This window comes from Hydra vulgaris, chromosome 06 (genome assembly GCF_038396675.1).
Source record: "Hydra vulgaris chromosome 06, alternate assembly HydraT2T_AEP".
In the NCBI taxonomy this organism is placed as follows: domain Eukaryota; kingdom Metazoa; phylum Cnidaria; class Hydrozoa; order Anthoathecata; family Hydridae; genus Hydra; species Hydra vulgaris.
Genome location: NC_088925.1, coordinates 52,665,807 through 52,683,136, shown reverse-complemented (window position 1 = coordinate 52,683,136; position 17,330 = coordinate 52,665,807). Strand labels below are relative to the sequence as shown.

The 17,330-nt window shown below is 26.4% G+C and overlaps 1 protein-coding gene and 1 long non-coding RNA gene across 9 annotated transcripts in view; one reads left to right on the top strand and one right to left on the bottom strand.

Annotated features, from left to right (window-relative positions):
- Positions 1–286: 286 nt before the first annotated feature.
- LOC136081972 (uncharacterized) overlaps positions 287–17,330 on the top strand; it is a 39,461-nt gene continuing 22,417 nt past the window's right edge. For 5 of the 6 annotated variants that reach the window (XR_010639302.1, XR_010639305.1, XR_010639306.1 and 2 more), the window contains exons 1-2: positions 287–352; positions 1,154–1,391. This is a non-coding gene — a long non-coding RNA (uncharacterized LOC136081972). The remainder of the gene's footprint in view (positions 353–1,153; positions 1,392–17,330) is intronic. The other variant, XR_010639303.1, reaches the window with a different exon arrangement.
- The window catches only part of LOC100202124 (ephrin type-B receptor 1-B), a 37,702-nt gene continuing 22,572 nt past the window's right edge, over positions 2,201–17,330 (bottom strand). For all 3 annotated transcript variants that reach the window (XM_065800446.1, XM_065800447.1, XM_065800448.1), the window contains 6 exons: positions 16,933–17,034; positions 13,225–13,374; positions 12,758–12,802; positions 11,609–11,760; positions 8,322–8,535; positions 2,201–2,613 (listed from right to left, as the gene is read on the bottom strand). In XM_065800446.1, coding sequence (XP_065656518.1) covers positions 2,452–2,613; positions 8,322–8,535; positions 11,609–11,760; positions 12,758–12,802; positions 13,225–13,374; positions 16,933–17,034 — 825 coding nt within the window. In that variant the 3' untranslated portion in view covers positions 2,201–2,451. The remainder of the gene's footprint in view (positions 2,614–8,321; positions 8,536–11,608; positions 11,761–12,757; positions 12,803–13,224; positions 13,375–16,932; positions 17,035–17,330) is intronic.

Genomic DNA, 17,330 nt, shown 5'->3' with positions numbered 1-17,330 from the left:
ATGAAAATTTTTTAAAAGTTTCGAAAAATTTCTTATCAATCTTATAATCATAATTAAACTAAGTATGCTCCCCTTTAAACATAATCTCTTGGTAAATTTTTCTGACCCAAAATCGTTATTCCTAAATTTTTTTTTTCCTGTCTTTTTGTCTTACATAAATAGTCACATACTGTCTGACATTAAGTATAAATTCGTAGCTCAGCGTAACCGACTTTAAACGCAAAATAGTAATTTTAACGAGGAAGCAAAAAACGCATTTTTTGATTGAAAAAGTAATCGCAGTCATACGATACGTAAACTTAAACCGCGACATTCCGCTAAGTGGAAACCCGTTTCAACTGACTGAAGTTAGGTATGGTTGGGTGAGAGTACAAATTTAAATTTTGTTGAGCGATATTTTAAGATCTTTCTTAGTCAAAGAGTTATAAAATGTTGGATTTCTTGTTCTCTAATAAGCATCGCACTAACTGTATTAAACTTACAGTCTTTAGATAAATTTTTATCTTAATTATAAACTAGTTAATATATTTCTTTGCCTTTTTGCTTACTTATCGATAGCAAATATTCCGATTTTTGGTTTTATGTAATTGATTCAAGTATTCTAGTTTCTTATTCAAACTCATCAAATTCTGATACAAATTTATATAAAATAGGTATGGTTAATTGAAAGTAATTGAAAGTAAGATGAATGTAAGAATCTTTCAGTTTTTGCAATCTTGTTTTTTAATGCTATCTTTCTAAGATTATCTTAATAAAATAGCATTAAAAAACTGAATCTGAAAGATAATGTAATCTTAAAGATAGCATTACAAAGCTGCGCTTATTAAATTGCTAATTCTTTTAAACTAATTATTAAGTATATAGTATAAATTTTTGGCTCTGATGTTTTTTATAATTTTTTGCTCAGTCTGTTCAAATCTATACCAAGTTTTGTTAAAGGAACAACTACAAACGTTTATAATCTTTACAAATTATAAATATACAACAAAAATATGCTAAATATTTGTAAGGCAATAGTAAAATTAGTAATACTAAAATAATCATCTATGGAAAAATTTTCTGAAAATATCTTATAAGATAAGTAGTATTCTATTATTATGAGATTTATAAATATATTTACATATATCACTTTTAGCTTTGATCAAATTTTTAGGCTTAATACAACAATGAAAATAAAGAATGAAAACAAGTCTATTTAAAGACAGTAGCCTATACCAGTTTATAAAAAGTTGAGGTGATCTTTTATAAGTAATATTCTATTTTAATGAAGTTACTAATGTTTATCAGTATCAAAATAAAATTATATCTACCAATACAGTGGCTACCATATCATTCAGTACAACATCTATCAGTACAGAGCAGAATTTTTACTGAAGATAAAATTATTAGTGGTAAGAATTATTCTACTACTGAAAATTTTTCCCTATAATAAATATGAAATTTATATCCATTATTTAATTTATATACTAAATAAACAATTTACACACACACACAGACACACACACACACACACACACACACACAATTATATCTGATAGTATTGTAGTTAGTTTGAATATAATTATCTAAATATATACATTGTAAATGTATGTATATACTTATAATTATAAGGTCGGATTCCATATATTTAAAATGGTCACACGAAAATCACAGCACAATTGCAAAACAGCCGCACAACCATATGGAAACATTGTGCGACAGATTTTGACTTGCAAGATTTTTTATGGCTGTGCATTAAAATTTTTTTATCTCTACAACAATTGTTAAATGACCCTAAAATTGATAGGCTAGTTCTATTTTTGCAGGCTGTACTATATTTTCCATATAATCAAGTGACAGTAGTTGTGCAGCAGAGTGTCCTACGGCCTAATGTTTCCATTAAGCTACAACTTGTTTTTGTTTACATTCTGTTTTTGAAAAATATTGGTTGCGTTGTTAAAGTTAGTTGCACAACCAATGTTTCCGTATGGTCGTGCAACCCTCTTTGAACTGTTGTGCGACCATTTTAAATATATGGAAACCAACCTTGTACAACGCAACCAATATTTTTCAAAAATGGAATGTAAAGAAATAAGTTGGTAGTTTAATAGAAACATTAGGTTGTAGGACTTTGCTGTTGCACAACTGCTGTTGCGCAACTGTTGTGCAACTATATGGAAACTAATCTTTAGTATAATAGCAAGAGATAAAAAAGTTATTATTTGTTATAAATGTCTCAAATGAATATAATATTGTAAAATGTAAAAAATAAGTAAAATACTTTGTTAAAGTTAATAAAAAAATCTTTCATAGTATAAGGTTTAAATTGTTAAATGTTTTACAACATTTCTAAAAGTTTAAAAATGAGAACTATTAGTAGCAATACACATATGCACGGACTTATGTATATTAGGTCGTCTCTATATAAAAAATATATGAAGAGACAGATGGCAACTCTGATATGAAGCTTCTTTATGATTTTTCATGTAGATTCAGTATTTCTTCTTCTTTAGCTAAATTTGACCTTTTACTTGATAATGAACGTATTGATCTGGGACTGCGAAAAGAATGTACTGAGAAAGATATTTCACATTGTTTTTTTTGTGACTCAGGTTTTGGGCCAACATTCTCAATCTGAAAACAAGTTTTTAATATTTTTTACAAGTTTGATTGTGTTTTTCAAAAACAATTATATATATATATATTAGGGTGTCCCAAAAAACAACATTTTTGAAAAATATATGCAGAAACCCCCTTAATGTGTTCTATCTAATACAAAAACACTAGATAAAAATTTTTTTTGAATAAAAAATGTTTTAAGGGGTTCCTCAAGACCCTCAAATATTTAATGGGTCCCTAATATTTTCAAAAAAAAAAATTTTCAAAAATGTGTCAACCTGGTACTCAAATGAAGCGAAATTATATAAAAATTTCAAAAATAATATAGATTTCAAATATAGAATTGTTATTTTTTGTTTTTATTACATGAAAAATTATGTTTTTTAACAAAAAACAAAAAAATGCATTTTTTATGTATTTTTATGACAATTTTGATAAATAAGTTTAAATTTTTCCAAATTAAATATTATTTTTGAATTTTTTATATAATTTTGTTTCATTTGAGTACCAGGTTGACATACTTTTAAAAAACATTTTTTTTGAAAATATTAGGGACCCATTAAATATTCGAGGGTCTTGAGGGACCCCTTAAAATATTTTTTATTCAAAAAAATTTTAAATCTAGTGTTTTTGTATTAGATAGAACACATTAAGGGGGTCTCTGCATATATTTTTCAAAAATGTTGTTTTTTGGGACACCCTAATATATATATATATATATATATATATATATATATATATATCTATATATATATATACTACTGTGATCAAAAAGTAAGGTGAATTTTTTTATAAAATGAAAAATCTTTATTTATTCTTCCAAATCTGTATCGTCCCCCTCAAAATAATCCCCCCCGGCTCCAATGCACTTTTGTCAACGTTTTTTCCAGTCTTCGAAGCATGCCGAAAAGTCTTCGGTAGGGATAGCCTTCAATGCGCGTGCCGATTCATGTTGGATCTCTTCAATGGACTCAAGCTGATTTCCCCGGAGTGGTCTCTTGAGCTTTGGGACTAGCCAGAAGTCACACGGTGCAAAGTCGGGCGAATACGGTGGTTGTGGAGCAACATGGGTAGAGTGTTAGGCAAAAAACTCACGAAGAACCAGTGCTGTGTGCGAAGGCGCATTATCGTGGTGCAAAATCCAAGAGTTATTGGCCCATAATTTCGGTCTCTTTTTGCGAATAGCTTCACGCAAACGTCGCATAACGCTTAAATAATATTCCTTGTTGACAGTTTGGCCAGTTGGAAGGAATTCGTAGTGCACGACACCACAATAATCAAAGAAAACAGTCAACATGACCTTGATTTTTGAGCGACTTTAACGTGGTTGCTTCGGTCTCGGCTAGCTTTTTTCACGGTATTCACTCTTTTGGTCGGTTGTTTTAGGGTCGTATGCGTAGACCCAAGTCTCATCGCCAGTAATAATTTGTTTGTAGACGTCTTGATAGTCAGAGAGCATTGCTTCACACGTTTTAATGTGACGCTCTTTTTCAAAGAAATTGAGAAATTTCGGCACCAAACGTGATTTGAGTCTTCTGAGGCCCAAATGATCCTTCAAAATTGCTTGCACCGACCCAAATGATATTCCAACCATGTCAACAAGGTCTCGAATGGTTAAATGACGATTTGCAAGCACCAATTCTTTGATTTTGTTGATGTGGCGATCATCAATCGAAGTCGATGGTCTTCCGGAGCGTTCCAAGTCATCAACACGTTCTCGGCCTTCTTTGAAGTCTTTGTACCACTTGTAAACATTTTTTTGAGACATAGTCTCTTCATCGAAGGCCTTTTGCAACATTCGATATGTTTCAGCAGCAGAAATATCATTCCGCAAACAAAATTTAATAGCACTTCTTTGCTCAACAAAATTAGACATCGTGAAAATCGCCAAATGCACTTTTGGTACTTCAGAAACAAGCGTAAACAAAAAAAAATAATTATGAGTTTGACATGTTATTTGGCGCAAATGTTAATGACATTCCTACCAACTTAAAAATAAAAAAGATTGGACGATTCGAATAAGGCGGGAAGTTTAAATTAAAAATTCACCTTACTTTTTGATCACAGTAGTATATAAATATACATATACATAAATATATATATATATATATATATATATATATATATATATATATATATATATATATATATATATATATATATATATATATATATATATATATATATATATATATATATATATATATATATATATATATATATATATATATATATATATATATATAGATATAGATATAGATATATATATAAAAATTAGTAAAAACGCTCGTCTAATTTTTGTCTTCAACAAGTTGTTTCACCATCAGTATGCTTATCAGAAAGGTTCCTGATGAACCTACTGATGGTGAAACAACTTGTTGGAGACAAAAGTTAGATAATTGTTTTTACTAATTTATTATTGCTCTGCTGTTTAAGAACATTAAGCTCTCTATATGTATAATACACTTACATAATTTATATATATATATATATATATATATATATATATATATATATATATATATATATATATATGCATACATGCATACATGCATACATGCATACATGCATACATGCATACATGCATACATGCATACATACATACATACATACATAGGCAAACTCATGTTACTTAAATTAATCGCTGTTAGGTTGCGTAAGTGCTAATTTGCAAAGTGAGCGCAAAATAATGACAATTAATATGTAATGACCTAATGGTTGTTAACTTTTATCCATTGATACAAAGTAGTTAATTTTTCTCAAGGTTTTTAATTTATTTACTAATAAGAAAATGTATAAATTTTAAGAAATTAAAATAAAAGGAACTAAAAATAAAATAACATTATTTTGACATTTCATATTTAAAACCTTTAAAAATAATATCTTATTAAATATTTAGTTATAAGTAAAAAAATCATATTATTGGTGTTGTTAAATGCTCAATAATAAACCAAAACTATAAAATAGAAACTATAATTTACAAAATAATTCTATATATTCTTTTAGATTAAATATATTTCAGCATAACTTGCAAATTCTTTTCAACCCTTTCGAAAGTGTTTTTAATATGCAAATAAACATAACTTTACTTAAAGGGGTCTCCAATTTTGTGATGCAACATGTTTTTGTTTTTTTTTAATTTTAAATCTAGAAAAGACTTCCTTTTATTTAAAAACTATCTGGCCTAACCAAAACCCTCAATTGATGTATCTACATGTTGATTTTAAAATCAGCTGCGCCTAAATTTTAACTCAGTTAAATTCAAGATTACTGACGTTCTATGTAGATTAACAGCCGTTAACAGGCAGTAGTTACAGCCTGTTACTGGAACTATTGGGGTGAAAAAAAACATTACATTAACAGACTGAAAACTACAAGTTAATTAACTCAAAGACGGTGAGAAAATTATAGATATTATTATATTTAAAATTAGGTGTGTGTGGATAAGCTAACCAGCTGGATATCCGGGCCAAATAGGAGTATTATTCGGTATCCGATATTTAACCGGATAATAACTTTATCCGGTTTTTTATATACCGGATGTTTTGTGTTAATGTCATTTGAAAATTGAAAGAAATCTAGAAATGTTATATTTTCAAATAATCTAATGTTATTGGTTTCTATTCAATATTGTTATAATTATTATTAAGATATTACTAAAATTATATATGCGCAATAAATACATCAGTTTATCGCTCATTTCTATTTCTTTTACTTCAATGTGGAAAAATTAACATTTCTAGCCTTAATTGCTTTTTCTTATAAATAATGAAAACAATCTTCCTCAAATACAGAGGATGCAGGTGGTGCTAATAACTTAAGTGCTAATTCTTTTAGCAGTTAAAACTTCTCTTGATGTTTCCAATAACTTAAAATGTCAGTATTTTTTTCTATAATCAAGTGATTAAAGAAAACATTGTTTCTTTGAGCAGCTTTTAAAAAGGAGACGTGATCAGAATTCAATACATTTTGAACTTCCTTGTGAAGCTGAAAAAGGTTCAAAAATAATTTTTTTTTCCTTTTCATACAACTTACAATGAGATTTTTTTGCATGATTATGCAGTGGAGTTGTGCAAAATGACTTTTGAGCGGATTTATTACATCCTCTGCTTATTTGCTATCCACATGGAATGCATATTGCTGTGAAATAACAGCTATAATTAATTTTGAAAAGCTTCCAAACAAAATTCGCCATTTTGAAGGTTTATCATGTAATATTTTGTCATAATAAGCTATTTATTTTAGGTTATGAATTACATTATCTGGCCGGATAATTTATTAATATCCGGGCATTTGATATCAGGTTGGATAATTTTAAAATGTTTGAAAATTTATTTTAGGGAGGGTGGGGGGGGGCTGTGCAAAATTGTTGCATAAAATAGGGGGGGGGGGGTAATAAAATGTTACAATGCATTACGAGGGGAGGGGAAGAGGTGGTCAAAAAATCTCAATAATTGTGTGACATAATTTATGAACAACCCCAAAGGAGAATTAAAAAAAAAACCACGCTATTGAAGAAAGCAATCATAATGTTTAAGTGTGCTTTCCTTTTACGTAATTACAAATGCATTTATTTCAAGTAAATTTTTATGCTTTTGTTAATGCATGTAAATGTTTGCATAAGTAAAAATTAACAAATAAGACATTCGTTTTTGTGTCTTTTTTTTAACAAACGTTGGCACCTTTGTCAAGCTTATATTTAAAAATGCAGATTATTTTTAATATTAATTTTTTATGGTATAATTATTTTAATTAGAATAATTTGTTGTATCTTGGGTTAGACAAGCAGTATTATGAAAATATTTCTGCTTTTACTCTAAATTTATAACCAAAAACGAAATCATTAAAAATGATAATCATGAAATAAAAATAAAGCTGTTGAATATTTATGTAATAATATTATATGTAATATTTTAAAGAAAATGTTTCTTATCATTAATATAATATCAGAGTACTATGTTTTGAAATCAATTATATCATTTGAAATTAATTATATCATAAAGAACTAATTATATTAATATCATTAAGGCATTTGATGTATTATTAGTCCCTAAGCTTCTATATAATAAGTCCCAAGATCTATATTGCAATTGCAGTATAGCATAAAGTTTTTACTTATTGGTTATAACTATCTGGTGGAAAGGTATATTGCAAATATTATATATGCGATCAGTGACATATCCAGAAATTTTTTGGGCATACCGGTCTAAAAACCTTATCTATGTTTAGGGGAACACAAATTTAAAAGATTTATATATGATATACCTCCCCCTAGTATTTTATGTTTTTCCAAATAAAAATATAAATAATTAACTAAAATAATGTTACATTTTCTCAGTGTTTCACAGGAAGGGGTGTCATCACGCGCAATTATATAACCACAAAAAAAATACTTTGTTTTGATGATTTGACCACAAAACAATGCATCACAGGTTTACTTTTATGCCAGCTCAATAGATGTTAATATATCTAGCATTTAGTTATGGAGATTCCTCTATGTATTTTGACTTTTTTAAAATTTAAATTTTGGAGAATCTTTAAACTATGTAAATTGTTAATAAATTAGGAAACCTGGTGAAAATCAAAAGAATGAATTAATAAATAAGCTATCTGGCTTTTTACAAAAATTTAAGTTTTTGCAAATCTCTAAACTGTTTAAGTATTTATTAAGTTAAAAATCTGATAAAAATCAAAAAAGTTGGTTATATATAAATAATGGTAACCTGTTGTTTAGTATTTTTTACAGCTTTCAAGATTTTATTACAGTGTCCAATAGGTTTTATTCCCAAGTCTACTAAATTTTCCAGGTTCAGATTCAAAATTTGTTTAGGCATTGTCAATCCAACATCTGTGAATAGTTTTGTATACTGCTCCATTTTTATTGCTTCTAACCAATTTTCAATAGAATCCAAAACAGAGTAATCAAGGTTTTCATCCCTGTTTAATATAAACAGTGATATATATATATATATATATATATATATATATATATATATATATATATATATATATATATATATATATATATTTTTGTTTTATATAATATATATATATATATATATTATATTTTTCTTTGTTTGGGTGCCGTCCAAATTAAAAATTGAGGCTCCTTTTTTTTCTTTTTATGGCAAATGTTTTTTTTGCAAAAAATCGCGGATATTCGAAAATATTGCAGGAAAATTCTCCGGGAAGAAAAGAGTACCGCCACCCAAATTTTTTTCCTAGAATAGCCCCTGATATATATATATATATATATATATATATATATATATATATATATATATATACATATATATATATATATATATATATATATATATATATATATATATACACATATATATATATATATATATATATATATATATATACATACATATATATATATATATATATATATATATATATATATATATATATATATATATATATATATATATATATATATATATATATATATATATATACAGCGAAATAATAATATATATATGTATTTATAGCCAAATACAAATATAATGGTATAGTATATATACAATACAGTAGTTAAGTAGTAGTAATTTTAGTAATATCATAATGATAATCACCATACATTTATCAAAATATCATCATAGTTTTTTCTAGATAAATTAGTCACTTTCAATAAAACATATCAAATATATGTTTTTATTTTATTTTATTACCCTCTTGTTTGAAATAATGTTCTGTATTGTAACTATTATGTAAGAATTTTTTGTGCACGCCTGCACAAAATGCAGACAAGTTTGTTTTCTCACTTCAAGTTGTTTTAAATGGTAAAACTAACATTACATTTTATATGCGGCCATATTACTTTTTTCTTTTTTTTTTTTGTTTTTTTTTTTTGTTTTTAGAGAATTCTAGATATAAGACTTTTTTAAAGATTGATGATTTTGGTTAATTTTGTGATCCTTCAAAATCAGTGAATTATCTTGCAACTTTTCCTCTTAGTTGTTGAATCAATAGTTTTTTTTACCAATTTAATAGCTCTTTCACAGCAGTCATTGATAAAGACTAATCTTTTTATAAACCTTTACACATTTTTGTAATCAGAGTGATGAGTCCACAAATCAGGTGGACTTGATAAGTAAGGAACCACTTTGATAAGTAAGGAACTGTTTTAAATATTAGCCAAGATTTTTCTGACCAACGTACTCATAAAGTTCTGAATTTTCATTTGTTTTTATAAGCTTGAACTTTTTAAGTTTAAAGATTTCAGGTAAATTTGTTTTTATTAACTGCTAAGCAACTTTTTCTTAAACTTCATTGTCAATACTTTTATCAAATAAACAAAAGACAACTGTTTCTCTAGAAAGATAATAACTATGTCTAAGACATGAGATAAAGCTTCAACTCGCTTGAAATTAAAGTTTGATCAATATCAACATCAAAACCTTTCATCTTTATCATCTCTTTAATCATACACAAATCATTATGAGCAGCAGAAAAAATTTGACTTGATTGAAGAAAGTTTTTTGCATGAGCTGAAGCTATTTATAATAGCCTTTGTAAATAAAGTTTCTTCCTCTTGGGTTTTTTGATTGGTTGAGCAAGCTTTATTACCAAAATGTATAAAGCGTCTACCATAAATCTAGGTTCATATTTAGCAGCTGTTTTGTGTATAATAAATCAAGGAATGCCTCCCTTCCTTTCAGAAAAACAATGACATATTGGCACAGATGTTTATAATCATTTCTGATGAAAGTATGAAGTTCTAAATCTTTTTTACAACAAGATAAACTTTTTTTAGCCATATCTTCTAAAGGAGTTCCAATAACTTTGCACCACGAAAACTTTGATGACTGATCCAAATCAGCCAAGCAGCTTTGAATCTTGTATAAATTGATTTTGATAGATCCACTGTTACTGTCACTTTATTTCTTTTTATGTTAGTAGGTTGTTTTTCATTGTCTTTATAGTCTTTATATTAAAATGCTTCGTTATCAAAAATTTTTAATAAAAATAACTCTTGATTTTCATTAATACAATTGCTATTTGGTGAAAATTGTTTTAAATTTAAGTTTGATTGCTCTTTGTGCTCAAACTCCTTGGCTCTCCTTTTGTGAATCTCTCTGTTGGAATAAAATTCAGTAATTTGTCTAATATATATATATATATGACTATATATATATATATATATATATATATATATATATATATATATATATATATATATATATATATATATATATATATATATATATATATATATATATATATATATATATATATATATATATATATATATATATATATGAATATATATATATATATATATATATATAATATATATATATATATATATATTCATATATATATATATATATACATATATAAATATATATATATATATATATATATATATATATATATATATATATATATATATATATATATATATATATATATAAATATATAGTCGACTCGGGGTGAAAATAAACGAAAGTGTGAGTTTCATCATAATACTTATTTATTTGCCAATCCGTGTATTAAACCAAAAGCAGTTGTAAAAAATAAAAATGTTTTACAGGTAGTGCCCCATTTTTATTCTTAAACATCAGACAAGTCCCTAATATTATAGAAAAAAAATTATCTTCAAAATTATGTCATGTTGTATCTCAAAAGAAGTGAAATTTGTATAAAAGCTTCAAAAAATAACAATTATTTTATAATAAGTTCTTTTAAAAAGAATTTTAAAAATTTTCTGTAATATTAGGGACCTGTCTGATGTTTAAGGGCAAAAATAGGGCGGTTCCCTATGTCTTGTATCAATACTTTTATTTAAAAAAGTAACTTAAAATAAACATGGTAACAATTTCCTGATTCATATAGTTTGCAATCCTCCAAGTCGTCTGTCAATCGTTATCTTGCTCTACAATCTTCATCTTTTTTCTTTCAGTAACTTCCAACTTTAATTAGTGGCTGCCTGCAGCCTTGTTGGAAGCAAAGATGTTTAAAAATATATATATATATATATAAAGATAAAAAAAATTACGATTTTGTTATAGTAGAAACAATTCCAAAAAGTAATCGTGGCTTTTTTATCAACTCTTCTATTTGATTGTAAATAGTTGAAAACTTTGGTCGTTTCACACGATCTTTATCCCAACATGTCAACATGAGATCATGGATGGCTTTTGGGCAATGCTAAAACATATTTTATATGAATAAAACATTAAAAAAACGTTGTAAAAAAAAAGAAAAAGCGAGAGCAAGTGCTAATAATTAATATTAATTAAATAACTATTGCTTAAGAAACAAAAGAAAGTAAAAAATAGAAAAAACGTGTCATTATTTTAAATATAAATACTTCAAAAAATGGTAATAAACAAAATGAAAATGAAAAAATCAGTTTGTCAATCAATTAATTTTTTTATAATTTAAACAGCATATTTAATATGTTATAAAATAAAGTTTAAAATCTTATTTTACTGATATGAAGACTCCATTTGTTGTATTAAAAAATTCTTCAATATTCTCAAAAAAATGTTCCATAAAATATGAAAAGGTATTTATAAGTTCTTACTCAATACAAAATAAATCAAAATTGTTAAGAGTTAATGTCTAAATCAAAAATCAATGAAAATACAAATTAAATTAAAAAAAATCAATGAAAAATTTAATTGTAAATCAATTAAACAAAAAGTGTATTGTAAATGGAAATAGAATTGATATGAATTCTTTGCTAACAAAAGCTGTTTTAATAAAGATTTATGTTACAATAAATGATTTTAATATTATGAAATGGTGTGAACGTATCGTAGAGCATAGAATTGAGATATGGTTAATAGTTATGTTTATTATGATAATTGATGTAATTTGTTACTACTAGTCGTAAGCTGTTTTTGTATATAACTGTGCCTCATTTTCTTTACAAATAGGAATTTTGGTAAATATAACAATCTAACCAATGAAGTTGCTAAAACTGTTAATTTCAGTACTTTTAATTATAAATTTAAAAAGTTTGAGAAAAGTAGCTCTACATAAAAAAAAACTTTATCATTATTTTGGTTGTGCTTAAACTAAAACTAAAAATCTATGTGAAAATTAATTATATTGCATAATTAACATCTATTTTACATTTAAAAAAGTTTTACATAAGATAATGAACTAAGTTAAAAATAATTTTTATAATTAAACATACCATTGGTGGAGGTAATCTATAACCAGAAGTTATACGATCCATTACCTATAAAAATATTTATTTTTTAAAAGATTAAATTGGTAATACAAAGTATTATCTCCACAATAATTAAACTTCTTTATATAAAGTTGCTTCTTTTAATAGATTTTTTATGCATTGATGTCTGAAAAAATGACTACTTTATTGAGTATTGCAAATTGTTTTAAAAGTAATTTAATTTAGTCAATAATACGTTATTTTATGTCAGTATGTATTGGGCATAAATATAGTTGGTTAATTTAATCAATAAATTTAATTAGTTATGAAATTAAAGTAAAATAAAACATTTTTGCAAGAAAGAATCTGATGATTTCATGACTTTTTTACTTAAAACTCAATATTTGTATATAAATAAATGTATACTATATAAATATAATAAATATTCTCTTATGTTAAATATTACATACAACTTAAAAAATTGGACAAACCTCAAAATTGCTCCAATCCCAATATGGTCGTTCCCCATAAGACATGATCTCCCACAATAGTATTCCAAATGACCAAACATCAGATGCTGTTGTAAACTTTTTAAACTGAATAGCTTCTGGTGCAGTCCATCTAATTGGAATTTTGCCTCCCTTTATAAATTAGTGAAAAATTATTTAGTTGATAAACAGTTTGGTTTGTTTAAAATTTTAATGTTATTTCCTTTAGGGTAAGGTGGGGTAATGTGGGTCTACGGGGTAATCTGGATCTAATTCATATTTATCTGTTATATTCATAATGGCTTAAGGTATAAAGTTGTAATTTTTACCACGTTGTTATAACATATTAGGCTAATTAATTCTAAAATATAACTTAGCTATGCTGTTAGAAATGGCACTTTTTTAGCTAAAATGCTAGATACATAAGCAAAGTCATTTTTTTCTCCAGTTTTAAACTTCAGAGAAAATATATTCAAATAAGGCATAAACGTATGAAAAATAGTTATTTTGAAAGTTAAATTACTGTATTTTAAGGATAGTATACCTTTAAAAATGTTTTACCTGTTTAAAATTTGAAATATAATCAGGCGGGGTAAAGTGGGTCTATGTATGTAAAATATTATAAGTTATTGATAAGTATATATAATTTAATAATATAATATATAGTATAATAATATAAAATATAATAATAATATAAAATATAGAAGTTATATATAAGTATATTATAAGTTATATTATTGAAGTTGTTGTTAGTAACATTATAAACCTATTAGTTTCATCAGACCTAACTATTTTCGTGTTAATAATTCTTTAGAACTATTAAACACTTATGTTTGAAGTTTATATATTTGAAGTTTATATCTTTGAGGTTTATATTAAGAAACATGTATATTTATTTGTATGAAACAATATGTTCACCTAGGACCTAGGCTTGGTCAAATAAAATATTATATTTGGTGTTAAAATATTTTTTTAGATATTTGTGATATGTTATGAGTTATGCTAATTTATTTTACTGAAAGTTAAACAGATTTTTCATAAAAATTACTTTAGAAAGTATTTAAAAAATGCTAAGATGATACAATAAAATAATAAAGTCCAAGTACAATGCTGGTAGTTTGGAAAAAGCAATTATGTTAGTATGTGAGGAAAATAAGACTATTTATCATGCTGCAAAAGAATGCTCTGTTCCTAAAGAAACATTAAGACAAAGAATAAAACAATAGGAATTTAATGCAAAGAAACGTGAAGGTCAAAAAAGTATCCTGAGTGATAATGATGAAACTGTGATTGTAGCTGCAGTGCAGTATTGTCAAAGATATGGTCTTCCATTAGATTCTCTTGACATTTATAATTTAGTTGCTCAATTTTGCACTACGATGAGGATGAAAACTCCTTTTAAAAATGGAATTCCTGGAAAATTGGAAACTTTCTTTTAAGAAGCGTCGTATTGATAAACTTCGATTACGTAAACCTGAAATACTTACATTTTCAAGAGCTAAAAGTTTAACACGTAAAGTTGTAGATAAATTTTTTACTATTTTATCTGATGTAATTCATAATAATAACACTGTACCGAGTAGTATATATAACCTTGACGAGACTGGGCTCTCCACAAATCACTTAACAAAGAGAGTATTTGTACATCCAAAAAAGCCATGTACCATAAAAGCCTTGTACCATAAAAGGGGCCACGGACAACCATATCCAAATTGTTTGTCTTCCGCCAAGTTACTCATACGAATTACAACCGTTAGATGTGGCTGTCTTCGGACCATTAAAGAATGAGTGAAGAAAAATTTTAAAGCGGTTTGCAAGAGAAATAACACAAATATATTGATAAGACAGCTTTTACAGGGTTATTGAAACAATTATGTCAGAGACTCTCCAGCAAATGCTATAGCAAGATTTCGTGGTACAGGTATCTCACCATTAAGTAAAGAAAATATGGAAAGAAGAATAACAGGTATTGACTTTCTCAATCAATCACCTGAACGCTATAGCCCTAAACCTCCATGATTACTAACACCAAGATCAACTATGCGAGAAGCTTTAAGGTCACTCATGTGTCCTAATATATCTGTATAAACAGCAGCAATAATAGAACAACAACAAAAAAAAAGGAAGAGAGTACAAGCAAAATGTGAATAACTCTTTACAAAAAAGAAAGTCAAACAGCAGTTACTTAAGGAACAAAAAGTTAAAGAGGAAAAAAACCAAGTTAAAAAAAATATATACAAAAAAAACTATTACCTCTATTGAAGTATCAAAGAAATACCCAAAAAGATCTAAGAAGTGCCCAAAATAACACAAATGTTACAAATTTTTATTGTTGTGCTGTGTATGTATGCACTTTCTTTTTCAATAAAAATATCTTAAGACTACTTTTTAAAATAAAGCCTTGTATATATACTATAAAAAAGGTGTGTGCATATAGAATGTGTCAGATTTTTCATAGGCTGTTGTATTTTAAACCAGAACTACCAACATTTTATGTAGACCCATATTACCCCACTTCGAGAGGTAATGTGGGTCTATATAGGCATCTTCAAATAAAGCCTCCCTAGACCTATTGATAGTGTTTTAAGTAATAGTTTATTGTTAAATTTGTTTAGTAGGATGTCCAATCATGATTTTAAGACATCTTTTGTCAGAAAGCCGATACCTAAACATTGTTTTTTTTTTAAACTCAAAGTCAGAAAAAGGTACAAATAGGCTCAGATTACCCCACCCTACCCTATTTTTAAACCAATCACAGTTAGTTTATCACTAATAAGGTTAACTATCGGTTAATTTACTTGCCAGAAATAAGAAAGGGGATTAAAGAACAAAGTAAACAAAAATTAACTTGATAACTATTGAGAAATAAATATATTCAGTAGTGTATAGGAAAGCCACCAAGTTGATTAAAGTAGAAATACAAGTGTTGAGTAGATCAAATTTATTTTTTTGGGGTTGAGTAAAAATTTAATAAAAACAAACTGCCTAAATAAGAGTGTCTTGTTTATTTGTTTACATTCAAAATCTATTTCACAAAATAATTTTTTGTTAAATTATTCAAGATTTTTATTTAAAATCAACATTATAGTATGGTAATACATCAAAACAACATTTTACTATGGTTATACTTTTTAACAAAATTTTTCAATGATCCATGAAACAATAAAACAACTGAATGGAACACAATTGGTTCGTTTTTCTTTACTCTTATTTTTAAAAATGCAGTTCTTTTTTCTTTATTCTTATTTTTAAAAATTCGGTTTTAAACTCATGCAGTAGTGGTAGAGCGCTCGCTTCATAAGCAAGAGGTTCCGAGTTCAATCCCCACCATGTCCCTGGTAGTACCGCGCTCAACTTGTTTCTCCGCGCAGCGGCCTTGTTCGTCAAGGTTCCTGTTTTGGAGTTATAGAGTTAAGAGAGGGTTATAACAACAATTCAGTAGCCTCCTCGTCTGTAGTGGCCTTCTGGGCTTTGGGGAGGTGAATTAAAAAAAAAATAAAGTCAAACTTGGTTTATGCTTTAGAACATTAGGGTTACATTAGAGTATGGTAATAAAAAATAGTAATAATAAAAGCACTATTCTATATATTTATTCTATATATTACTATAGCACTATTCTATATATTTGGTCTTTTTTTTTTCTTTTTCTTATAAATGTTTTTCAATAGAAATATTTTGTAAAATTTTTGTAACACAGATGTTTTACCATACCCTTGTATCGTAAATGTCATTTGTAAGTACTCTGCTCATACCAAAGTCAGATATTTTGCATATGTTATGTTTATCAACTAAAATATTTCTTGCAGCAAGGTCCTAAAAATAATATTAATTATATTAGTTATTATAATAATATAAACAATACACCATTGTTTATTATACACTATTGTTTATTATACACTATTGTTTATAATAAACAATAGTGTATAATACAATAGTATAGGTGTTAAAAATATTTTCACCATAAAACAAACAGTTAACAATTAGACAAGATGGTATCATAGTTATGCTTGTTATATAAAAAGATAAATTTTGGGTAATCTTTTTTTTCACTTATGGTTTTTTTCGTTCAGAATTCAATATTGAAAAGCAATTTTTATAAAAATTGACAA